General features: G+C 44.4%; 2 protein-coding genes across 6 annotated transcripts in view; one reads left to right on the top strand and one right to left on the bottom strand.

Annotated features, from left to right (window-relative positions):
• LOC111865497 (matrix metalloproteinase-19-like) overlaps positions 1-26020 on the top strand; it is a 76518-nt gene that overhangs the window by 4606 nt on the left and 45892 nt on the right. The window lies entirely within an intron of this gene.
• On the bottom strand, positions 455-25549 carry LOC111865493 (inter-alpha-trypsin inhibitor heavy chain H4). 2 transcript variants are annotated; one of them, XM_023853585.2, is made up of 15 exons: positions 25394-25549; positions 19069-19223; positions 17728-17838; positions 17336-17583; positions 16273-16439; positions 15606-15806; positions 15093-15285; positions 14167-14537; positions 12911-13252; positions 12318-12435; positions 8218-8289; positions 6951-7022; positions 6710-6840; positions 6111-6244; positions 455-725 (listed from the first exon to the last, which is right to left on the bottom strand). In XM_023853585.2, the coding sequence occupies exons 1-15, from the start codon at positions 25517-25519 to the stop codon at positions 671-673; spliced, it is 2496 nt and encodes an 831-aa protein (XP_023709353.1). In that variant the 5' UTR covers positions 25520-25549; the 3' UTR covers positions 455-670. The 2 variants fall into 2 exon arrangements, with proteins under 2 accessions (XP_023709353.1, XP_023709354.1); XM_023853586.2 differs by lacking the exons at positions 455-725; positions 6111-6244; positions 12318-12435 and having other exon boundaries at positions 6754-6840.

Here is a 26020-nt window from a genome sequence, read left to right on the forward strand (position 1 = left end):
ACCCCAGGGCCATAGTGTGGCTGGAAGGATTACGTCGATTGAAAAGATCCAGTGACTTAAGAGGGAATCGAACCGGTGATCTTCGGACTTGTAGCATAGTGCCGCAACCACTGCCCTGCCACGGGCCCCGCTTCCATATTCATTTGTACCGTGAATATGGGGCAGTATGTCGCTCCAACTTATCAGACTACACAACTACAATTCGAATCTTGACCGCAGCGAAAGCCTCAGATACTGTTAGGCCTATAGCGGTTTTCTCGCCGTATCACTCCTTCACCAGGAAGCGAGGGGCCGCCATGTAGAACACGAGGAAGCTGAGGAAAACAGAGTTTTGGTCGGAAGATGCGAAGGGAAGAGAACACTTGAAAGACCTAAACGAAGATCGAAGGATAATATTGAAGTGGAAATATGAAGTGAACTTTTAGCCTGGATTCATTTAAGGAATAATACGTGATTACTCGGGGCAGATGCATCTTGTACTGTTTAATTATCCACAAATGTACTTTCCATTAGTAAAGTTGCAATATAAAATGTTGAGTCAGACAGAACCGCAGCTCTTAACACTTATCTACATTACTTATATGCCGCTGTAAACAAAGCAGGATACCGGCAAAACATGTTTATTAGCAGTCAGAAACATGAATACCGCTGTGCTGTGTGCTTCCCGAAGCTAACGCCCGTTCTCAGGCGCCCGGACGGAGTCTGGACAGCACACTCCAAGGAAACTGAAACATAATGGTGTTCATATGTAAAGAGGCTGTTTATAATTTGTGACGTCGGGTCTGAATATCGTCTGTAATATTGCATGCAGGTTTGGCACCCATTTCTGTGGGCGGGGACTCCACATTTTTATTCACACATAAATTTAAGCCGTTAAAGTGCATTTTTACGGGTTGCACGAGAGTGTTCAGCGTCAGCTGCCGGCTTCTGACAGCAACAGCTCACAAGGACTGAACCGTAACAGTTTTCTGACTAACTCACTCACTCACTCACTAATTCCACTAACTGACTCCTCACTAATTAATTCTCCTGCTTATAACAACTCGGCACGGACCTTACAGAAAACATCGTTCCTCTATTGCTGTTGAATTGTTGCTTAGCCGATCGCACAGAAAACAACATTCCTCTGTTGTTTATGTGCCGCTGCCTAGCAACGTTCATTTTACAGTCGCCTATCTCGTGGTCGCCTCCTAGCAACAGGTCTACATGCCACAATACTCTTAATTTGTTTTGATATACACATGTATACTTATTTTTAAATTTCCACTTGTTTTCAAAATCCAGGGGCGGATACCCAACTGCCGGCACCGAGAAACCTAAGTTCTGTGAAGGCGCGACTCGTATTAGTGGAACTAGGGCATGAAGTTGGCGTCTAATTCCAAGATCGAGAATGCATGGCACCTTACCTCCAAGTCCCAATACATGTTTATGACGTTGCCTTAAACACTGGTAACTTTACCACAGAATACATTTATTGTACTTGAAGGTTGGAGTCTAAACCCCTAGATTAGCTCTTCTAACTGAAGTTCTCCCGCAGTTTTCCTCCGTCCCTCGAGGCAAATGCGGGGATTATACCTCAAATTTGGCGATTACCTCTTCCTTCCACATTTGTAGCAATTCGCGATTCACTAATGATGCTACCATTCGACGCTATACAACGTGATCGACTGAGAGCGACGTTAAGTATATCTCGTACATAAACAGTTTTAGGGTTTAATGGCATTTGTCTTGATTACCGAGATCACATTTTATCGTGGGAGCAATTTGTTGTTAATAATGCCCCATATTAAATTATTCTTGCCTCTGATAATACAGGGGCATTTTTATACTTAATCAGCGTCTTTCAGAAGCAGAGAGTTACTGAAATCAATGGTCCTTAACGTCAGTATTTGGTGCGATGGTAAACGGATTGTAGCAACCACAAGATACCCTTTCGTGAATTTATAGGAATCAGGGAAAGCATACATCGGTATGCTATGCAGTATCAAATGAAATACATTGTGATATAACTTACCAGAAGAATTAATGTTAGGTCATTAAATCTTATGCCATCAGCTCATCATAAATAAATACACAATAATCATTCACGATAAAAAAGTATTTTTTATTTATTTTAATTTTATTTGAAGTAAGATGAACCGCTCTGGCCACAGTGGTACGCTACACGTAATTAGGTGGCTAATTCCTTTGCTATGAACACGCCCTCTGTGTAACCGGTCTAACCTGAGTTCTGTTTGCTCGCTGCAGAAGACCGCTGCCAGTTGGGTAGTGAGCGGTGCAGGTTCCATACCGGACATTGCTTTAAAACTTTCGTTTTTAGTTTCTAAACTCTAAATGAAACTTGAAAGTGTCCGTGATATATGTAAGTATTTTTTATACATTGTTGTAATATTGTTGTAATATTATTTGTTATCAGTTAAATAGGGCTGTGTATCACATTTTGAAGGAAAAACACTGATTGATTAGATGAAAAATGTAAAGCTGCCCCTGTGCTTAACTAATTCAGCACTACGCCATGAAGAGGTATGAGGGAGTGAATATGTAGGTTCACGTATTCTTGACCTCGGCATTAGTTGATTAGTGGTCAGTTTCAAGGCCCGGCCGCTCTACTCCCTGGGAAAGAGCCACCCCAGTACAGCCCTAGACAAGGTGGAGAAGAGAAAACCTACCGGAACTCGAACTAAGACCCCTAGGCTAGTCAGTGTACGAGTACCTACTGCACTTCCCCGGCTCCCTTACCGGGACTGATTAGACCGCATAAATTTGAAGTGTGTAGTGGGGCACGGATTGCCCTCATTTGCTTATGAGTGCTATATCTTTGCTTATAACGTATAAGCTTGAACTTTGTAGAGTGCAACGTAATAGAGTGAACCCTCGATAACTCGGAGTTAATTGGGGGGATGTCATCCGGATTAGTGAAGCAAAAGTAGCCCTAAAAGACGAAAGACTTAGAAAACAGACAAATGGAAAAATTTAATGATATGCTGATGGAAATAAATAAAAATATGTAACTGTAGAGCCTTTATTTAGAAACTACACAAAGACAATACATGTATCCACCGATAGAAGACTCAGAAGCTGTGCTTGTTTCTGAACGTAATGATGCAGGTCTGAAGAGACTGTCAAGTTCTGTCTGAACAAACAAGTGGCTCATCTGCCTGCCTAAATGCCAAGTGGCTTTTAAAGTATGTACTCAACTGTAAATAGTATTTTTCCATTTTCAAATTTCGATCCGGATTATGAAAGGTTTACTGCAATTGTAATCTCATAACAAAATAACTAGCACGTTATTTGAGTGAAATCCGGTTCGAGAGCTCTCACATTCACGTTACACTGACTTTTTGTTTGCGCGTCTTTTATCGTTTCGGAAACTGGGTGTTTCCATCATCAGGTGTAGCGGAAGGTAGTTTTAGAAATAATTCGAGCCCGTTTCCCTTGTACCTGACGAAGGAAACAGACACAATACCCGAAACGTTCAGTTTCAAGAAACCGAAGCTTCTGGATATGTTCAAGACAATACTCGTGTCCACTATAAGATGCGACGTTTACACCGCAATAAATATGCGTTATGACACCGTGTTGTCTGGTAAATTGGCATGAGAGTTTCAGAGGAACATACCACTTACATGGGGAGCCGCGATGGCTACGTCCTGGACGGCTGAGGGGTCGGAGTTCGACCCACGGTGGAGGGAAAGGTTTTTTTCTTTTTTCCACTTCCTCCAGCCCGGTACTGTGGCCCACTCAGCCTCCTATGCAATGGGATTCGGGGTAAAATGGCCGGAGCGTGAAGCTGACTACTAACCTCCAACGAGAGACGAGGTCAAGAATATTCGTATATGAATATACACATCACTCCCCCCATACGTCTTAACGACATAGTGCTTAATTAGTTAAGCATAGGGACAACTTTACCTTTATTTTTACATGTTGCCTACATGTTTATACCTGGCCGTGTTCACTGACTGAGATAAATAGGGCCTTATTTATGGTGCGTCACTCCTTCTCTTAGCCACAATGCGGTGGCAACCACTGCCCCGCCCTTTCTTGCCATGCTTCTCCCATGCGATTCAAACTCCCGGTTTGAGAACACAGTACTACAGACTTCGTATACTTGTAAACGTTAATTACGTCATCGAAATGAAATCTATAGGACACTTACGTTTTATGATATGTTTACTGAAGCAGACTGTAATTTCAAACACGCCTGTCTGTTTTTCCCTGCGACGAACTGCCTTTAGGGAGCAGCGCCGTTGCCCGGCGTAGTGTGCGGAGTGCATTGGAGCAAGGGGGCTTCTGTTGTTCAGCTAGGAATGTTAGTGGAGGGGGCAAGTTTGTGTCCATGTCCAAGTCCCCTACCCAGGGCAGCTCCAAATTTAACTGCAAACAACTTTTGTGAATCTTATGAAAATGCGGTGATACTCGCACTTGCAGCCGCAAGGACACAACGTACGTGTACCTATGCAGATTATCGTGGGCCAGCAGTGCGCAACGCGCACTTTCGGTATGTGGATCTGCTAATGGTAGTCTCTCTGTCGTTAGCTGTCGTAATTTTCTGGAAGAATGCTAAATTATAAGAGCTGTTTTTCAGTATTAGTTGCTATAATTGGATTGCAAGTGTGCGAAGCAGAGCGGCTGCTAGTGGGGTGAGACTGAGTTTCTTGTCCTGCGGCCACTACTGGTCTACGGTACCAGCCCCAGCTGATAGATGATGGTGATTGTTGGAGCAATTAGTAAAATGAGGATTGACAGTGGAAACCGAAGTACTCGGAGAAAACCTGCCCCAGCGCCATTTTTTCAACCAAAAATCCCACATGATCATACCCGGGCCCGAACCCGGGTCGCCGTGGTGGGAGGCCAGCGGCTAACCGCCTGAACTATGGCGCGGCCCGCTCCTATTAAATAAACAAACAAACAAGTATTGTGGCACATTTAGTCGAGCCAGAAGAGAGCCGTTGCGGGGGACCAGGTCTGCAAACACGCCCGTTCACTGCCGTGTTCGTAAAAGCCAATCGCTGTACACTATCGTGAGCCAGTTGAATTCGGTCAAAACTTTTCCGCCCCATTTCTTTAAGATATATTTTAATATTATCTTCTCATATACATTTAGATGTGACAAGTAGTTTCTTCCCTTCAGGCGTTTTTTTTTGTATTTACAATAATTTTCTTCCACAATAAAAAAAAGGTTTCCTTGCAAAAATTCTTTCTACGTTTCTGATTTCTCCCATGCGCACTAGGCCGACATGCCCCCACCTATCTCACCCTTAGTGAATTGTTCGTCCTAACAGCGAAGCGTACTGTCTTCTTGGATGTGCTGCAGTGTAGTCTGGTAGTTCACCGACGCGTCGGAGCAACATGCTGCCTCCAGCTTCAGGGTCGAAAAGTTGCCAAGCAAGCATGGCTGTGCTTGGCTCTCTGTTCGATCTTGTGGATAGATATGTTGCGATTCTCCGAAACGTCGGTGAATTTCTGCCGGAATGCACGGAGTCGCTTTCTATGGAACAGTACTCTTCATAGCCACCGTTGTGAGAACCCCAACTGAAATATTTGGCAAGGACTACGAATTGTGAAGCTCCTCAGTGTACGAGTACAGTGTTCCCCAGCTTCGGGTCACTTCCTCCAGATATTCTAATTAGTAGGACAATAGTCATAACTTACAGTAAACATAACTTACAGTAAGCTCTCGCTAATCCGGATAGAAATGCTGTTCACAGTTCAGTACATACTTTAAAAAGATGAATTAAATTTAGGCAGGCAATGAGCCACTTGTCTGTTCAGACACAACCTGACAGTCTCTTCAGACCTGCATCATTATGTTCAGAAACAAGTACAGCTTCTGAGTCTTCTGTCGGTGGATACATGTATTGTCTTTGTATAGTTTCTAATGAGGGCTCTACAGTGACCTTTTTTTATTTTCATCAGCACTATTTATATCATTAAATTTTCCATGTATTTGTTCTAAGTTTTTTCGTCTTTTAGGGCTACAGTTTGCTTCACTAATCCGGTTTATCGCTTAATCCGGATGACCTCCCATTACCCCGGATTAGCGAGGGTTTACTGTATAGTGTTAGTTATTATAACGAATAAGGCTATCGACTTTGTGAAGGACTGACCTATCGATACGACAGAAATACTCGAGGAACTGTTCTCGACTATTAGTGAATAAATGCAGAACGCAGTACTTCAGATGTCTGCAGTGTCCGGACTCGCCGCCAGGCGTCGTGCATGCCGCGTAAGCCACATTTATCTGCAACAATTGAATGTTTTTACGTCAGCCATCCCTGCAATAAAATCATGGCGGTTGTACAGATAATGGGAGAAGCCGTTTCTCGTAGATGTGATATGGCATTGAGCAGTGAAGCTTCTGCACATCGTAGAAATGCAGGCCTTGAACCACGAAGTAGGAGCGTGCCTGCAAATACAATACTTTCTGCTGAGGTCCAAAGTACCAGCATGTTCTGAAGTTGTTTAAAGCGAGGAAACCAGCCTTTTATTGGATCGGATGTCGGCCGATAATTCTATGGAGCAGAGTCCTTGAGATGTTATCAGTCGCTCAGCTGGCCAAAAAGGTATCCTATAATTTTATGGAACTGGAAGCTTCGTTGCCGTGTTCACAAGTACAACACATGCAATGCCAGATGAATCCAGTCCATATCGTAATGTTCCACACCTAGGTCTAATAATGCCCCTTACAGATGAATGTTTGTATTACCTCGTTAGCTGTGGCCAAGAGCAGCACTTCAACTGTTCTGTTTACACCGGTTGGCAGCGAGACGACAGTGTCGTTAGGCGAGAGCCAGGTTATGTCACTCAGAGTGGCCAATGTATTCGCTGTGCTAAGCCCTGGAGATCAGGCAATAACACGTATATTACATATTAATGTATCTAAGGGCGATTAAATTGAAGTGATCATGTAGCAGGCACGGGATATTTTGGAAGCACATGTACCGTACCTGGAGAAATCACATGCGAATGATTTATCAGCATTGGATCTGGTCTATAATGCGTCTGCCTCCCGCTGCCTCCTGCAACACAACATGAGTGAGACTAGTAACATGAACCGATGTTGTTCTGCAGAGTTCGACCAACACGAGAATATCAGCTTCTAATACATTAATGTGCACCATAAGGGCGGTTAAGTCAAGGAGAATAAGTTTGAGGGGATCATGTAGCACGCACGGGATATTTTGAAAGCACATGTACCGTACATCATACATCTCAGAAAGGTATTTCCAAGTAAAATACAACAATGCCTATTCTAGCTATAAACTAGCAAAATCCGGAGTACCACAAGGGAGTGTGCTTGGGCCTTTGTTATATCTAATATACACTGCAGATTTGCCAACAACCAACAACACCGCAATAGCAACCTTTGCAGACGGTACTGCTCTCCTAGCAACAGACCGTGGCCCGGCACTGGCATCGCAATTTCTTCAACACCATCTGGACCTGCTACAAGAATTGTTCAAGAAATTGAAATCAGGATAAACCAAACAAAATCTTCGCAGATAACATTCACAACAAAACGCACACACTGTCCACCAGTTACAATCAATAATTTACAAATCCTAATACAGACAAAGTAAAATGTACCTCGGCCTATACCTAGACCAGAAGCTAACTTGGCAGAAGCACATCAAGACAAAACGCCAACATCTAAACCTAAAAGTACGACAAATGTCATGGCTCTTAGGACGAAAATCCAAACTCAGCCTAGAAAACAAGACTTTAATTTACAAATGCATATTGAAACCAATTTGGACGTACGGAGTTCAACTGTGGGGGTGTGCTAAGCTTTCGAACACCAAAATAATTAAAAAACTCCAAATGTACTGCGCTCCATAACCAACGCCCCGTGGTATGTCTCGAACTTCACATTACACAAAGATCTTCAAATCCCATTCGTCACAGAAGAAATCAAAAGATATTATATCATATACCACAACCGACTAATAGGACACGAAAACAGTTGCGTAACTGAACTAAGCAACCCATTAAACATCAGACGAAGACTAAAACGACAATGGCCCTCAGACTTAAAAGAACACAGCGTTGAAGATGGGTAGCCGTACTCAACAACATAATGCATAGTATACTACATAGGAGAATCATCACTGGATGCTCACTCCGCACAAGTGATTTCTTACAACATATTTACTTATTGCTCCCTTGTAGAGTAGATTGTAAATTGCAAGAAATAATAATAAAAAAGTACCGTACCTGGAGGAGGCACAAACGAGTACCTTGGCTGCAGTGCGCTTGCGCTGTATGGCGTCTGCCTTCTGATGCCATCTGCAACACAACAGGAGTGAGACTAGCAACATGAATCGATGTTCTTCTGCAGAGTTCGGCTAACAGGGGAACAGGTTATTTGGAGATGATGAGTAAAATGGAGGAGCGAAGAAAATGGAAGAATGTCAACAATGAAGAAGGCAGGAGGAAATACAGGAGACTGAGGAATGAATTGAAAAGAGCCACGGACAGAGCCAAAAAGGAATATCTTGAGAAGATATGTAATGAGATCATGGAATTTCAAAGAACAGGCCGTTATGATTTGATGTACATGAAGACAAAATAATTGGGATGGAAAGAGAATCATGGGATTCAAAATGTTGGCATCGAAGACTCCCAGGGGAATAGAATAGTAGATCAGAGGAAAGTGCTGAAAATTTGGGAAAATTATATTTCAGAACTATATGATCGGCCTAATCGGCCAGAAACCTTAGAAGTTGAACCGGAAGAAGAAGTAGATACAGACGAGAAAGGACCATATATTTTACAAAGTGAGGTGGAAAAAGCTATCAAGGAAATGAGGAAGGGAAAGGCTACAGGAGATGATGATGTACCTGGAGATGTGCTCAAGTTACTGGGAGAAGGTGGTTTGAAAACACTGACAAAACTAATGAACACCATATATGAAAGTGGAGAGTGGCCCAAGGACTTTACAGAAGTTACAATGATTGCCTTAAAGAAAAAGACAAAAGCTACAAAATGCAGCGACCATCGCACAATAAGTCTTATTGCACATACAGCAAAGATAATAGCAAAGATACTTAAAAGAAGAATTGAAAGGAAAATAGAGGATGTACTTGGAGAAGATCAGTTTGGATTTAGAAGAGGAAAAGGAACCAGGGATGCAATTGGGATGATGAGAATTATAGCGGAACGAACTTTGGAGATAGATGAAGAACTGTGTGTTTGCTTCATAGACTGGCAGAAGGCATTTGACCGGGTAAACTGGACCAAATTAATGCAGATCCTGAAAGAAACAGGTATCGATTGGCATGAAAGAAGATTGATTAGCAAATTGTACATGGATCAGAAAGTTAGAGTACGACTGGACAGGGGGGAGACAGGAAGTGTGCAGATTGGAAGAGGAGTTCGACAAGGATGCTGTTTATCACCAATTCTGTTCAACTTGTACAGCGAATGCCTTACCAAGGAAGCTCTGGATGGGCTCGGTGACTTCAAAGTAGGAGGGCAAATTATTCAAACTGTGAAATATGCAGATGACCTTGTGTTAATGGCTAAGGAAGAAACTGTGCTACAGGGCATGATTGATAGACTAATTGAAATTGGAAGGTGCTATGGCATGGAAATGAATGTGGAGAAAACAAAAGTAATGAAAATTTCGAGACAACCAACCCCAGTCACAATAAAGATAGACCAAAAACAAGTGGAGAATGTGAAATGTTTTAAATATTTGGGTAGCTTGTTAACAGATGATGGAAGGTGTACTTGTGAAATTAAATCCAGGATTGCCATGGCAAAAGCTGCATTTAGCAAGAAGAAGAATCTTTTTACCAGCAAATTGGACTTAAATTTGAGGAAGAAACTAGTGAAATGCTACATTTGGAGCATAGCTCTGTATGGGGCTGAAACATGGACACTTAGGGCAGTAGATCAGAAACATCTGGAAAGTTTCGAAATGTGGTGTTGGAGAAGAATGGAGAAGATCAGTTGGACCGATTATGTGAGAAATGAAGAAGTGTTAATTAGAGTCAGTGAGCAGAGGAATATCCTACATGAAATAAGAAAACGGAAGGCTAATTGGATTGGTCATGTTTTACGCAGAAACTGCCTTCTAAAAGAAGCTATCGAAGGAAAGATAGATGGGCGGATAGAAGTGACAAGAAGACGAGGAAGAAGACGTAAGAAGATGCTGGATGACCTTGGGGACAGAAGAGGATACTGTCATTTGAAGGAGAAAGCTCTAGATCGCATTAAGTGGAGGAATTGTTTTGAAAGAGACTGTGGACCTGTCGTCTTGACAGATTACTGATGATGATGATGATGTAACAACGCTATCAATAATTCAGACTATACAGCGGCGTTTGATAGTAGGATGATTTGTGAATAATGTATCTGAAAGAATGTGGAAGAAAGTGGTCGTCGTTACCTAGTTTAAGACACTAATCCTGGCACGAAAGGCCTCAGGCAGAATAACGGATCTGCGGGCCGAGATTTCAAAGCGGCACCTCCGAAACAGGAAATACACGTGCTGCACACCCAGCCGCCATGTTCGGTGGAAGTGAAATAAATCATGTATAAGCAGATAAATACGTAGTAGGTCTAAATGAACCAACAAATACGAGTATCTACATACACACATGCGAGAAATCCATAATAACGAAATAAACCACATTCGAGTATAAATAAATTCAACGGGTGCTACTCCTACCACAACCTCCAATTCATCATTCATCTATCATGGAGCCTGCTCATAGAAATGACTGAAGCCAAGGCCTTCCGAATATTGATTAGAATCTGCTCCCCATTCAAAAGTGAGCGTTTAAGCGTCAACATTAAACTAACCCTCCATAAGGCACTAATCAGATCTGTAATGACTTATGCTTGTCCCGCCTCTGAATTAGCGGCAGACACCGGCCTCTCAAAGTTGCAGCTTATGCAAAACAAGATTTTCTGCACTATTGTAAATTTTCCAAGGTACACACTGGTCTGCGATTTTCACGTAGGACAAGGTGAAGCCAGACATACACGTAGAAAATATGAGGCTTAAAGTTGGCGGCGGTCAAGCTTACGACCGTTCAAGTGACTAAGCTGCCGTTGTAGCATAAGATACATAAGATAAGTATGATCTGCTCTGTGAAAGTTGGACTGACAGAAGACTTGTGTGTAGTGCACAAAGAAGAATTTCCAGTAACACGCTGTATGTGCGTAATTTACACTTGACGGAAGGCCAAGCATATTCATAGGAGACAAACCCATTTTCCCGTCAGAGAGGATTTTGCACAAGGGCTGTTGCCGCTAGAGGTCGGTAGAAAAAAGACCTCTGATCGTGGGTTTCAAGGGTCTTGACGCCGAGATGAACTGAATGGCGACAAACCGCCATTCGTAAAGTAACTTTGACTTTGACTTTGACTTAGAAGAGAGTCTTGAGGCGGCAGTGGGAAGAGCAGGAGCTTAGTGTGAGACAGCAGCCAGCCCGAGAGTTAGCTCACTGAGAGTCGACAGTAAGAGCAAGGAGTTAATTGTGGGACAGTTGCTGGTCAGCAAGAATGTGAACATGGAAACTGAGGAAGCTACGGCATTCGAAGCCGTTACCAGGCGATAACCGGTGAAAATACAGCAGACTAAGAAATCTTACTGCGTGCTGTAGTGAATTGTGGAGTGTGAACTAGCGACAGTGCTAGAGTTATTTGTAGTTACGATCTGTAAGTGTTCAGTAAATCCAATTACCAATCCAAACCCCGTCTTTAGTCAAATTCACACATGTGACATTATCTGTACTACTGTGAACCCCACTTCTCTTACCACATGAGCTTCACACGGCTGGGTTGATAGGCTGTTACAGATGTTTCGTAGAAGCCTACAGCTGCTGTCTTCAGGGTAAACAAACAAGCCAATGATGTCAGAATGGTACGGATATAGGGGAAGAGAGGACGAGACTGTTTTAAAATGTATGCATACTTTCCCAAGACACGTCATTCTGTCATTCGTATGAAGTCCACTAAAATAACTCCGAAAGTAAGTTAATGTTAAACGTGGTATAAATACTTAACAGCCATTGAGATGGGAGGGCACGTAGCATGCATGAGAGAGAACAGATGTTCATTCAAAATTCAGGTAGGAAAACTTGAAGGAAAGAGACCAGTACAGATATATAGGCGTCGATAGGAGGATAATATTAAATAATATGGGAGGAAGTGGACTGAATTCATCTGGCTTAGGATAGGTACCAGTGGCGGACGACAATTAACCACCGGTTTACAGAAAAGTCTGAGAATTTCTTGAGTAGCTGAGCGATGCCTCCCAAGGAGAAACGAGCTCCATGGAATGAAGTAGTTACAGATACTTGCCAGGAAGTGCATGAGCAGTTGGTGCAGTCGCTTCACTCGCGTCCTCGGTGTTCACGGAGGACGCATTTTCATTTGGCTTCACAACGACAAGTGACGTCAACCGCGTAACGAACGAATACTGTGAACAGAAGCACGAAAACCATGTCACGTGCAACTGAGGACACATTTCGTGCCGATAATAATACGGTATTCAAGTTGGTGTCATGCTCAGTCGGTATAGCAACGGACTACAGGCTCGGCCCGGATGTCTAAGGAATTGGGGTTCGATTTCTGGCACTGTTAAGAGCTGAATCTCTTCTGCACAGCGTCCAAACCAGTTGTGGACCTATCAAGCCTCCTATCCAAAAAGCGCCGGGGGCCCTGTTCCAGGAAGTAAAGTGGGCGCAACATCACCGCTCACCTCCAGCTAGTCTTGAGCTTAAGAATGCATTTATCTATACCTTCAATCCCCTATAAGCCTTCAAGAAGCACTTGTACGTTGATAATTTTTGTCGGAAGGTTTTTTCATCTACTTGGGGCATAGAAAATAATGCGCATTTCGTCACAAACGCATCGCTTGTGACACTGCCGATATGCGAAAGGCGAGCACTCACCCTTAGCGCAAGTGTCAGGGCGTCGGTGTTATTTCTATCACCATCGTCGTCGGCCTCATCACAGCAGTAGTAATCATTGACGTCGTCGGTGCCCGCGTCTTGTTTTTCCAGCAGCTGCTGGATGGTTAGGTAGGCCCAAAGTCGCTCCATGGAGCTCGCATTCGCATTGGTGTCTGCAGGAGGCAGTGCTGTCGGGGTGAAGGAATACTGTGAGTTCCCAGACAGTGACTGTCCCTTCACTTCGCTCGTGAAGTCCTCTGAGCTCTGTCTCCCGGCGACGACAACTTCTGAGCCAGAGAATATTCGTCGAAACTTGGTTCTGGTCAGGGTGCTTCTCGCCACCTGTTTGAGAGAAAGAATTTTTGTCACATTAGCATCAGCACTCGACGAATAAGCAGGAGACTCCGTACCTTGCTCACCAATTAGCACGTTGGCGACAGAAGAGAGAAGTGCCCAGCTGATGGCCTGGTACGTCAGTTTTGTCCATGGATATTGTCCAAGGCCTGGGCAACGCTTACTGTTCACAGTTCCTGAACGGTTTTGTTGGTTGATATATAACAGTAATTTTGCGAATCGCAGTAACCTATGGCCCCAGAATTTAGATTTTCTGGTCAGTTGAGGTTTTCCTAATTTTAATACAGTAATATTGTGGCCTTCATAACAAGGGATTTGATTAATTTGAAATTGGAGCGATGCATTAGTAACATCAGTAGCAACTTTGACGAAACAATAACAGACTAATGTAAATAACTTTTAGGGATTCGATTCCCACCTCACACAGAACGTAACTGCTTCCACATTGCGAAGACCAACAAGTTAATATTGTTTAAGGAAATGATAGGCATTTATTCTGAAGTTATGTTTTGCTGACACTCTTTGAAATACATAATCCCCAGACTTTATATTTTGTGAAGCCGATAGTGGCTCAGCTACTCGAGATATTCCCGTCTTCTACGGAACCCGATGATTCATTTCATGTCTCTTTGGTCCAGATCTTGGGTCCAATGAATCTCATCGAATCCCTTTCTTCCTTTAACAGACCCAAAAGAGTAAAATAATAGGGCAGCCATCTGGAAACTATTAATTTGGTGAACAATCATAATTTGGCGTGTGGAATTGGATGACTATTTCAAACAGACCTTCGCCATCCCAGACGGGACTTCTCTTCCGTAAGGTTGCCTACTCGAGGCGTGACGTGCCATGCCGTGCCGTCAGAGATGTATTAAAAAATAAACCACCAACGTTGCGGACATAACCTGATCGGGCTGATATGTGAAGGTGACATTAGCAAGCAGCGGAGATGCCACCTGGCGGTAGAAATCCCGCAGCTGCAGAGCCGTGTCTGAAGCCTCGTAGATCTTCCGCGCGAAGCCGGTGTTGCGTAAGGACAACTTCTGCAGGAAGGTGAAGTCCGCGTGCCGTCCGAGCGCCAGGCTGAAGATGGACGAGTTGCCTGTGTTTGCCTGCCGTACATTGGACATTATGCTGACCGGGTCGCTGGGATGAATGTTGGCCTGTCCGTCCGTCAAGAAAATGACGATTGGTTCCGGTTTCTGCACACTGTTTTCTTCAGTGCTGAGCCGAGAGATCTGCAGAGCTTTCTGTAGAGCTGCGTTGATGTTGGTTGCTGGAAAAATATGTTTAATAGTATAATACACTGTTGTCATTGTTGTTATTATCGTCGTACATACATACGTACAAACATACAAGTTATTTAATGTTCGATTTTTGACCGCGCTTACAGACCTTTCGAACCTCGGGGAAGAAGCGATGATGCACGGGACAATATAGTGTGCCCACAACCGACGTACGTCCTCTGCGTATGACAGATTTTGTACTTTGTCTAACAATTCTTTTATACTCTAAAAACATATTTTTTTATGTCTAAGATTTTCAAGGCAAGTAAGTGCAATGAATTTCGCTCCAGCAGTCGAAATATAAATGTATTTCAATCGTTTCGGAAACAGTCACTGTATCCATCGTCAAGGACTGATTTATTAAGACATTACCTCATAATGATTGCAGCTGTTCAGGGTCCGAGACTAGCTCTACCAAGCAGTCCATCTGAATAAGATTCTTTGCTGTATCTTTAATCTGAAGAAGGAAACTGAAACAGGCTCTAAATCGATAAGATCATGTAACTGCCCAGAATTCAGACGTGGCTAACACGAAGCCGTCTTACCGCCGATGGCTGAGAGATCGTTGACGAATTCCTTGGCCTTCTCTATGTTGTCAGAGGTGGCGGTCGCTATGACAGTAGGGACCAGCGTCTCTGCTTGTTCTTCTTCTTCTTCGCCATAGTCGCCCCAGCGGATTTGTCCCAGCCTCCGCCTTCCATTCCTCAGCTCTGACTCCGTTGCATTGTAGTCCCACACCTGAAGACAAAAACATTATTCTCAAGCCTTCGCAATGCCCGGGACAGGCAGTATATTTTGATTAAATTTGGTGCGGATGACCCCATGCTAAGAATATGTATGTCTAATTCCATGCCATTCCACGCCTGCTCACTACCCCACATGAAACTGACTTCAAACGTGACTTCATCACCAAACAAGAAGTTCTGGGAAGCACGCTTGGCTGTCGTGACCGAGGTTCTTATGGCCGTCCCCTCCATGGAGCGGTTGAGGTCACATCAACCCAGCAGCTGGGTGACGACAGCGGTGACGTGCCAGACAAAGACACTGAACTACGATACCTGAACGGTGGAAGAGAAGGGCACTATGCTGAACAGGTCACCCTGATTCAAGTCGCTCAGGATAGTGCTCATGGCCTCCTTGAGTTGTGTGATTTTGCGACCGCTCATGGACCCACTGACATCCAGCACAAATATGACGTGTTTCCGTAAAGGCGGCAGGTGTTCAGGAGCGAAGAAGTGGACAAAGTAGCCGTCGCTTACCTGTGGGCACACGGACATAGCGGACACAGAGAACACTTTTTGGCAACAGTTTAATAAGGATTATTATCAGAGGAGGTGTACCTCCTTAGACACTGGATAAGTTCATCACAAGACTTCCGCTCTCAAAGGGCAACAAAATGAACAGAAAAGCAGGTACAGGTTTATCATCGAATCGGGATTCGAAACCGTGACCCATTTCTAGGCGCAGCCTCTGGGATCGGCATATTATCGAGAAATTAGTTACTGGGTTACTCATAGCAAAGAGTTAATAAGCTTTTTCAGTCCCGAAGTTCATCTAAAAATATTTACAAATTCAGTTTGTGCTCCGTGTGCATCACAGATACCAACTGGTTCATGCAGATTTTTTAATGTTACAGCAGGTGGTACATATAGTTACAAGTGCCATTTAAATGGTTAAATAATTTTATGACATCGAGAATAGTGTCTCGTCTGTGGATTTACGTACAAGAACTTCGCCAGGTCTCGATGTCCTGTCTACTTCGTACTCCACTACGAGCTGACCTTGTAAGCCCTCGGCCGCAAGATCTCGCTGCTGCTGCTCCGTTGGCCAGAACTTCACCACGGCAGACTCGGGGGAAGGCCGCTCGATGATGACAAGCGGGTTGCTCGCCTCTGTGGAGCAGAACGTTCGGTTCAGGCTGTGGACAGGTTACGTTACCTGCAGATCGCCGTCACCACAAATTTGCTGTGCATTACATAAGAAAGTGGGCGTGCAGGCCGAACAGATAGCAGTGGAATTATCTTCCCATGCCAAAAGTCGCTTCTGTTACATTGGTAGGGTGAGGTTGCAAGCAAAGGGGCATCACGTGTCATATTTGTCAGGTTGCAACTGCCTCCACGTCAGAATAGGTCTTCTGGTCATAACTCAGTGTAGTTGGGAGAAATCCCGACGTTTCGGAGGAAACACATTTCTCAATCTTCAGGGCCAGACTTTCCTCGCACAGTGCGCTCAACTTATCTCCTGCTTCTCTTTTTCTCCTGTCTTGCTTTGCTTACTCCTCGACCCTGAAGGTAGAATGGATAGGTTCCTCCGAACTGCACGGCGTCACTGCTGCGAGCGCTTGTTGTTGGGCTGATTATGTGGGCAGTTCTACTTGCAGGACTGGGCCTGGGTTCCATCTGAAAATGTGTATGTATATAATGCACAAAGATTCACGCAGCAGAGGAAGTTGGGCAGAAACTTGCTCGTCTAGCACTTGGATGTGTGACCCCTGACAACGCCACTAACCAATAGCATTTTGGTTCATTCACCGCCCATCCGGACTGGGCAGCATTCCTCTCACATTCTCCCATGAGTCTGTTAGACCCTAATCTGAAGATGGGAGCAAGATACACCCCCGAAACATCAGCAGCTTTACCCACACAAACGTGATGCAAGACAGAATTAGCGTGATCAATAAAACGAGCCTCAGTTAAACAAAAAAATCAGTGACTCACAAATGTCCGCATGCGGAGCGTCTATATTCGTTTCCCAGAAAAGCCTCAGTTTCAATTTTGTGCAAGCTCACCCGACGGGTCATCTAATATCTCGTTGCTTGTTCTGAGAGCAGGAACTCTAAGGCTCGTGATGTTGCTGGACTCGCTGATGCGCGTTGTTACTCTGAGGTCCTGAACGATCTGCCCTGGGTCCAGGTTGAGGACGTGTCTGTACGTCCCCAGGCGCCTGCCCAGTAGCTCCTCGTACGTCAGTCTGAAGTCAATCTTTTTGTGCGGCTCCACATTCACGGAGACCGCAAATCGCTGCGAATCTCGGGTGCTGGAAGAGAAGCGATTAATTATGTTTTAGAATCTGATGGTCTCTCAACTGGTCAGCAAGTTCCCTGCCTTTTACAGAAGACTCAGCAACTGGTCTCTATCCTGAAGACCCTCGTAAGATGACACAATGAAGCTATGCACTTACCTGAGAGCCACGTGACCCGCAGTCCTGCCCCGCCTCAGCGCCTGCGTGTATTCCTGTCTTGCGGCCTCCCTCTCTCTCACGTAGGCGTCATACTGCACGCCGTCTGCCACCCTGAATGGAGAACATCCCCTTCAGTGTCACCTTCTGCTCGGCTCAAGCTCTATGTAGCAGTGGCAAGCACGTGTACCGGTCTCTCAGAACAACCGGCGGTGGCAACATCAAGCGACTGGTAGTTGTAATGGAAACACAGTGGGTTTTCTGTGACGTAGCAGTTGAATTTTCTGAAGTATAATTGAGACGAGCTTAGGTTTCAAGGCTCTAACTGACCCTGTTTCTAGTCTCCAGTAAATTTCAGAAGAAAATTGTGAAAGGTAAACTTGTCCCTGTGCTTAACTAATTAAGCCCTACGCCAAGAAGGCGTATGGGGGACTAGATGTATAGATCCACTTCGGCACTTGTTGGAGGTCAATGGTCACCTTCACGCCCCGGCCTCTTTACCCACGACACCCATTACATAGGAGGCTGTGTGGACCCCAGAACCGGTCAAAACGACGCGAAGATGAGAAAATTCTTGACCCTACCGGGCCTCGTACTCCGACCTCTCAGCCGTCCAGCCCGTAGCCAGGCGCCGTACCGATTGCGCTGACTTCTGACGTGGATAGGAACCTGCTGCCCCCTTCTTCAGGATAGACGAGTAAGCTGCATTATCGTAAAGGCCTAGTAATCTTTGCACTTTTCCGCTCATTCGTCTCCTACTGGCTCACCGAGGGTCTCAGTCCTGATCCCACGCTCGGCACATCATTATGCCCTGAGGATGGAAGCAGCAGGTGCCTTCGAAACGTTGCTACTCGACAACACGGTATTACATCCGCAAAGGCAGCTGACCTCATGAATTGACTCCAGTGAGAACGTCAGGCCTGTATGAAGACGAAACCACAGGCATGGAAGCAGTCCATTGTGACACGTGTAGTCTGGTAGGCGGATAGCAGTGTTTCGTAACAGCATACCGCCCCATCTTCACGGCACAAAACTGTGGAGATGGCACCACTGACCACACTACACCGTACCATAAGAATGAATCCTGCTGCTCCCTTCTGGAAGTGACGCCGTGTATTCTGGTAGAAATATCTCAACGTTTCGGAAGAACTTACTGCTTCCATCTTCGGGATCTAAGAATAACTCAAGCAAACAACAGCAAGAATCTGCTTGCTGGGATTGTTCCTCTGCCCTAAAGCTGGAGAGGCAAGTTCCTCCGAAACGTCGGTGAACTTTAACCGGGTTACACGGCGTCACATCCTGCAAGATACCGCCGTAAAAACGTAATATCTCCGCTCTGCTCACATGTGGAATCCGGACACGAAGGCAGCGTCTGGGAGCACGACGCTGAACGCCACCTCCTGGGAGATGTTGGCGGCGTTGCTTACCCTGCTGGTGACAGCGGTCCGTGCGTACCGGAATCGGATGTCCGTATTCATGTAGAGGCGCAAGATGATTGGCTGAAAGACAGAACGCAGCCTGAGGAACTTGTGACAGTAACCTGGGTTTGCTAATTCTGGCGTTATGTAGGCAAATAGTCACGAGCAAGAGCAGAACATGGAAGCAATAATATCAAGATCTGAAAATAAAGCCTTTTAAAATTCGTCACTGCACTAGATGTTTCCCCCTGCTCGGCCGTCATCAGGAGCTGTGCCTTCCGCGCTACTGCGATCCGTGTCAAGCTAACCCTGTAACAGGCCGCGGAGGCCCATGGTTTTGTGAGACGTCGAGGTTCCCACATTATCAAGAGAGTCGGCTCACAGATGGCAGTGAAGTTGTCAGCCTTACGCGCTGGTCGGCCGTCTTTTACCCCCAGGAAGTTTCCTGGTACTCATTTCTGTTAGAGGCTGAGTCAAACTGAAGGCCACAGTGTGGCCGAAAGCATTGGGTAAATTGAAAAACCCAATGACCTCATCGGGAATCGAACCAGCGACTTTTCGTCTAGTAACATTAGTGCCTCAACCAACTACGTTATTATTGATAATGTTTCTAAATGAAGTAAATGCAGTTCTTCATTCTATGCCACATGTACCGTCTTCCTTTTCGTATGCCTGCCGCCTATGTAGTGTTCGAGTCGCCTTTGTAACGTCCACCTTCTCCGAAAAATGAAATTCATATCATATCTCTAGAAAGCAGCTTCGCTAAATGCGTATTGCNCCCCCCCCCCCCCAGAATATCTTGAGGTCCACGGCGCACATATTCATTGAGAACTAAGGCTAGAATGTACGTATAAGAGCAACTCACAGTGAGACAGAGTGACCGAGTAAGTACATTGCCCTCGACTGCAAAGATTTCGCGTAAAATTCTCCAAGGGCTTAATACGAGTTTAATACTTTTGTATGACAAGTTATAATAATCCTAAAAATGTATTGTGGAATGTAGACTCCTTGCTAGGCAACGATCTCGAAAGTAGCAGCTATAAAACAGCTGTTATTAAATAACGGCTCCTCAAAAAAGCACGTTTCGAAAGGAAACAATTGGATACAAAAATAAAGGAAGCGGTGTTTTCTACGCAATCCGTGCCGAGATATAAGCACGACAAGTTGGTGTGAGGAGCCGCTCGGTGAATGAGTGCGGGATAGTTCAGGAACCCAGAGGAAAGGCGACGTCCGCCGTTAGTTGCCGCTACCAAGCAACGGCAGTGGAGACGAGACTGTGGCCACTAGTGTGCGTGTGTGTATAACAGTGACCTGTAAGGCGTGGTCAAGCGTTGTGTATCAAAGAGTGCAACAAGTCCAGTCATCAATCCGGAACCCGCCGTACGAGTAGTCGCACTGCCACAAGCGACAGCGTGTAGTCCGACGTGTGTTATGAAGCTGAGGCAGCAGGTGTGAGACGCTGACAGTAGCTACATCGTCTGTGTGATTCGATCATAACGTCAGTCTGGCTTGTTACTGTAACGGAACATCTGAATCAGTTCTGTCCTGATTGTGAGGTCACTTCAGATAATACGTGATAAGAGCGATTGGACCATGAAACTTGGCCTGTGGTCCTGCATCTCCTCCTGTTTACGGTCTTCCTCTCTTCCTCAGCGAAAGAGAAGGCTTATGAGATTGTCTTTCTGTCTGTGTGCCCCTTCGAAGTTCTAAAACAACTGACCCATATCGACGAATTGTGGGGTGAATGTTACACCACTGGAGACAAAATTTGTACTTTTTTAAGTTTCTTAGCAGTACAACAGGAGGGCGATATGATGAGTTTGTGAGATGGGAGTGACAGTTTAGTCACACGTCATGAAGACGTGAGAAAGGGTGGAGGTATAGCCCCATCCATTCTTAACCTGGTCACTAGGTGGGTTTCAGTGGTCAGCTTCACTCCCTGTCCACTGGTACCAAGTTGATAGTGTGCTGGATGTGTCCAGAGCCATTTTAGATGCCGTGAGTAGAGACCATCTCCTCACCTGCCGGAAGTTCCAGTTCTCCATTGTAGCCTAGTCACTGTATTGAGTGAGCTACGCAGTGCTAATTGTATGCACAAATTACGCTCTGCAATTTGCCCACATAATGCATGTATGTCTTTGGTATGTTTCCCACAATAATTAGTGATTATCTCCATAAACAGCATTAACCGGTATCCCTGCGAGTCGTAGGAGGCGACGAAACGGGAACTCAGTGCCTGGGGGTATAACCAGGCCACCATGTTCCTGGGGGATGTAAATACTGGGACCTGGCCCTCCAGGATGGGGGGGTCTCAAATCTGAGACAGTAAAATATGGGAATGAATTACGCGGGACTCGGACCTGAGAATGACTGCGCTGGCGAGGCCAGCAGCAATTGGAAAACGACAGACCCGTCCTCTCGTGAGAGAGGGCGTCCCACATCAACAAACCCTCAACTGTCTGACAGTAATACAAATCTGGTTTTTTGGGGGGGGGCAGATGGGTGCTTTATTTCAAGATAGACTGGCCATCTGACTGTCGGTCGCAGTATGACGTTGACTTGATAGAGAACCGTCAGGACCTCTTGTAGAATTGGGCCTGTGGAGGTACTGGGCAGAAAATCCCGGGTATGTTCTCAGCACATTAAAGTAGCCCCCCAACTGCTGCCCCAGGAACCGTTCGTAACAAGGTCTGTTACTGACACACAGTCTGAAGGTCGTCGCCTCCCTTGAAGCGACCCGTGTTTCACCCATGACCCCCAGCTATGGTTCGCTCATTTGACTCTTCCTCATTACTGCGCGGCTCTAGTCACGTGTTACTTTAACCCTCTGAAGCCTGAAGCTCTACACGTACCCCACGGAGAACACTATTTCCATTGCAAAGGTTTTCTTGGGAACTCACCACTGAAGATTTCCGTGTAGTCCGATGAGAGTTCTGCCTTCATTTTCAGGTTTGAAACGCAAACCCACTCAGGCAACAGCAAAAAAAAGCGAGCGGCAAGCAACGCCCCAGAAGACACAGAAGACTCAGCTCTTCACGCTCGCCCGCGTGACACCCTCAAATTGATATGAAACAGACTCCGGTAATACGTACACAGCGTGGGCGCAATGCAGAGATTTCGAGTGGTAAAGGCAGCGGTATATACGGTTGCCGCTGTATTGTGTTAGAAATGTCAGATGAAAAGTAGCGTTCGGCCTCTTAGTCATCAGTAACCACTGCAGCCAGACCTGAGCTTGTCGTCAGGCGCTGTAACTGTCACCTGAAATTGGTTGCGAGTCTTTCGCTATTTACGTAATAAGGCAGTTCTTAGAGGAAGAACTTGTGAATAGTTTTCCAAGTTCCTGACAGATATTAATCTTCAGGACTCGGGAATGAGAAGTCGGAAGTTATTCCGTATTCTTCATAATACTTTATATTCGTGTTTTTAAATAACAGAGTGACCATAATAATAAATACTGGATAATTTTTCTGTGATGGGGTTATACTAAGAGTTTCAGAGGTTTTCTGCAAAAAAGATATAATATATGCACGGTCTTATTATTATTATTATTATTATTATTATTATTATTATTATTTTATTATTATTATTATTATTATTATTATTATTATTATTATTAACTTCTATGTGTGTATGTATGTGTATTGTCCTTCTCATCACATAATGGAATAACCATTCGAAATGTACTTATTTTATTTTTCTCGCCTGTTAAGGCTAAATTATTTTTTTTTCTTTTCTTTTCTTGGAATTGTTACTAATTTATTGATATTGTATAGACTGTCATATTTTTTATTTTGCTCTTTAATTTTTGTGTATTTCGATGTACTCGTGCTAACTTTGTAATTGGCCACTGTGCTGTTAAGTTTGCACATAAATAAACACGAATTGAATTATTATTATTATTATCATCATCATTATCATTATGAGCCAATATATTATGACGAGATTATATAATTCAGTAATATGTAAAAATGATCGCTACCTGACGTAGGCATCTGATAACGGAAAGCACAGAAGACGGGAACATTAACACAGAAAGTGACAAATAAAATCATTTTAAAAATTGTAAGATAACACCAGAGGTATTTAATATTTAAAAGTTATCATTCTTAAAATTAAATTTTAAAACACACAAAGCATTAATTTCCCTATCCGACTGTCTTCATCTTTGTTTCGTGATAAATATCTCAAGACGTAGAAAACGTTCTTTTCATTTTGCGTTGGCGCTGGTCTCAGTGTTGAGAGGGCGTGCAAATGCGTTACGGTACATGTCGCTTCATACAGACTCGTTTTTCTTTTTAACGATGCAAATGTTTATTTTGTCTGCTTTCCATGATTTTGGTTTTGCCGTTGAAATCTGTATTGCTTTTGGTAATTCAGATGTTAGATCAGTTTATGTTGCTGTCTCGTCACCAAACTGCAGGGCAAGATCATGACATAAAGACAGGAAACAGATGTTTTGAAAATGTGGCACAGTTCCGATATTTGGGAACGACATAACAGATCGAAATCTGTTCCAGGAGGAAATTAAGAGGAGACTGAACTCGGGTAATGCTTGCTACATATCATTCAGTCCAGAACCTTTTGTCTTCTCGTCTGTTGTCTAAAAACATAAAAATCAGAATATACAAAACTATAATTTTGCCTGTGGTTCTCTATGGGTATCAAACTTGGTCTCTTGACATTAAGGGAGGAACATAGACTGAGGGTGTTTGAGAACAGGTTGTTGAGGAGAATATTTGGACCGAAGAGGGATGAAGTGACAGGAGGTTGGAGAAAACTGCATAATGAGGAGCTTCATAACTTGTACTCTTCTCCAAGTATAATTAGAATGTTCAAGTCAAGGAGGATGAGGCGGGCAGGGCATGTAGCAGGAATGAGGGAGAAGAGGATTGCATGTAGGATATTGGTGGGAAAGTCAGAAGGAAAGAGACCACTGGGAAGACCAAGACGTAGGTGGGTGGACAATAGTAAAATGGATCTTAGAGAGATGGGATGGTATGGATTGGATTGCTCTGGCTCAGGATATTGACCAGTGGAGAGCTCTTTTAAATGAACGGTAATGAATTTTCGTATTCCATAAAATGCTGGGAAGTTCTTGGGTAGCTACGCAACTGGTAGCTTCTCAAGAAGGGCTCAGCTCCGTGAGTGAGAGTGGCTAGTTTCTGCTTTCGTGCCGGAATATGCCATAAGACATTGACTCATTCTTCCTGTTTTCCCGATTTCTCGACTGATTTTTCAAGGGATTCGGAAAAAAAGAAATTTTCCGAGAAATGCCTGGAAGGATTTAACTTGATGTCACTGGATGAGAACACGAGTCCATTGAGACAGTTCAGATCGATATGATGGGCCTTCTGGACCGAGCACTCCTACTTGAATATGAGAATAAGATCCCGTACTGTAGAATTAAATGTTGCAGTTACAGGAATTCATGTATGTTTTATTCCCTTAAAGCATGGCGGCAACTATACATACCACCTGCTGTAAGACACTCTGCATTTTGCACGCACATCGCATTTTACGTTTCGTACGATTCTCACAACAAACGGCGATCTTCCCCCTGTGTGATGCTAACGGGTTGGTCTTTGTAACGGGGATGCTGTATGGGGCTTCTCGTGGCAGTCACTATTTGAGAGTACGGGTTTCTGGCTTTCAGTGCTATTCACTGCGGAAACAGCCCGAGGATTCGGTGAGTAATGTCATCTCCTTCTTCAGGATCGAAGAGTAATCCGAGCACAAAACAGCGTGACATCTCCGTATATTTTGCTGCTTCTTTTGGCTATCGTTTCGATTCTGGACATGGAGGCGATCTGTTCCTCCGAATTCTCACTCTCCTTCCGAACTGAAAGGCATTACAGCACAGAAACTGTACTCATCGAGTTGCAGTTTTTTTTTTCTGTGATGTAGGAGACGCCATGCTTCGCAGGTTGAGTCGCATGTTATCAGAAATATTAATACGAGGTCCTCAGAACATTCAGAGCCACACTGACGCCCTGTAAAACTTAATGATAAAATTCTGTTGCAAATTTATTGAGGAATATGGGCTTTCAGTAAGACAAGACGCAGCCAGCGGCGCGTTTGAACCTAAATAAATTAATTATAAACAAATAGCTTACTGACATGCAGATTATTTCCTGTGGGTTAAGATATCAAAATGTTGGTCTCATATCTGGAAACGTGCTGGCACTCGAAGGGTTTCCACATCGTTCCCCCCAGAGGTCACTGCAGTCCTAACCTTGTTTATATGAATTTACCTTAGGCACTGTTGAATTGTGGTGACCCACATCTCCACCGTTCTCAGTAGTGGCGGCTGTAAGCGTCACGACGCTCTGGTAACACAGCAGCAAGGCGCACAGCAGCTGCATTGTCAGCATTCTCATCGTAAAGTGCCGAGTGCCCTCGTTGGATCTCATCCGCCCATTCATCTGCGCGCGCAATGTCATTTTTATATCTTTTGTTAAAACGTGGGGATTTCTGCTGGTGTTGGTGCCGCGTGACGGGAAGGAGGGGACGGGAATTTCCCGCCGCCGATTTTTTAATCAAATTTTAAGGAAGAAAAACATTAAAATTAATATCAACTTATTAGCCAAATCCGAGACCCGCGTGAATATTATTGTCGCGTTACCTACGAAACACGTGATAATACTTTAAAGAGACAAGTGGGATGTACGAGCAAGAGGGATTAGAGGAAGAGGACTTTCAGACTAATTTGAGGGCAGCTGGAGAGACTGAAACCACGTAAGAAAATATCCTAGATTGGCTTGAGCTGGATAAAAGAGACCCTGGATTTCGGCTTCCAACAGGAAGAAATATGCTCAAGGGATTTCGCCCGATACTAGAAGGAAACCGAATCCTGACGGACCATCAGTTCGGATTTCGAC

This window comes from Cryptotermes secundus, unplaced genomic scaffold, assembly GCF_002891405.2.
Source record: "Cryptotermes secundus unplaced genomic scaffold, Csec_1.0 scaffold454, whole genome shotgun sequence".
Lineage (NCBI taxonomy): Eukaryota > Metazoa > Arthropoda > Insecta > Blattodea > Kalotermitidae > Cryptotermes > Cryptotermes secundus.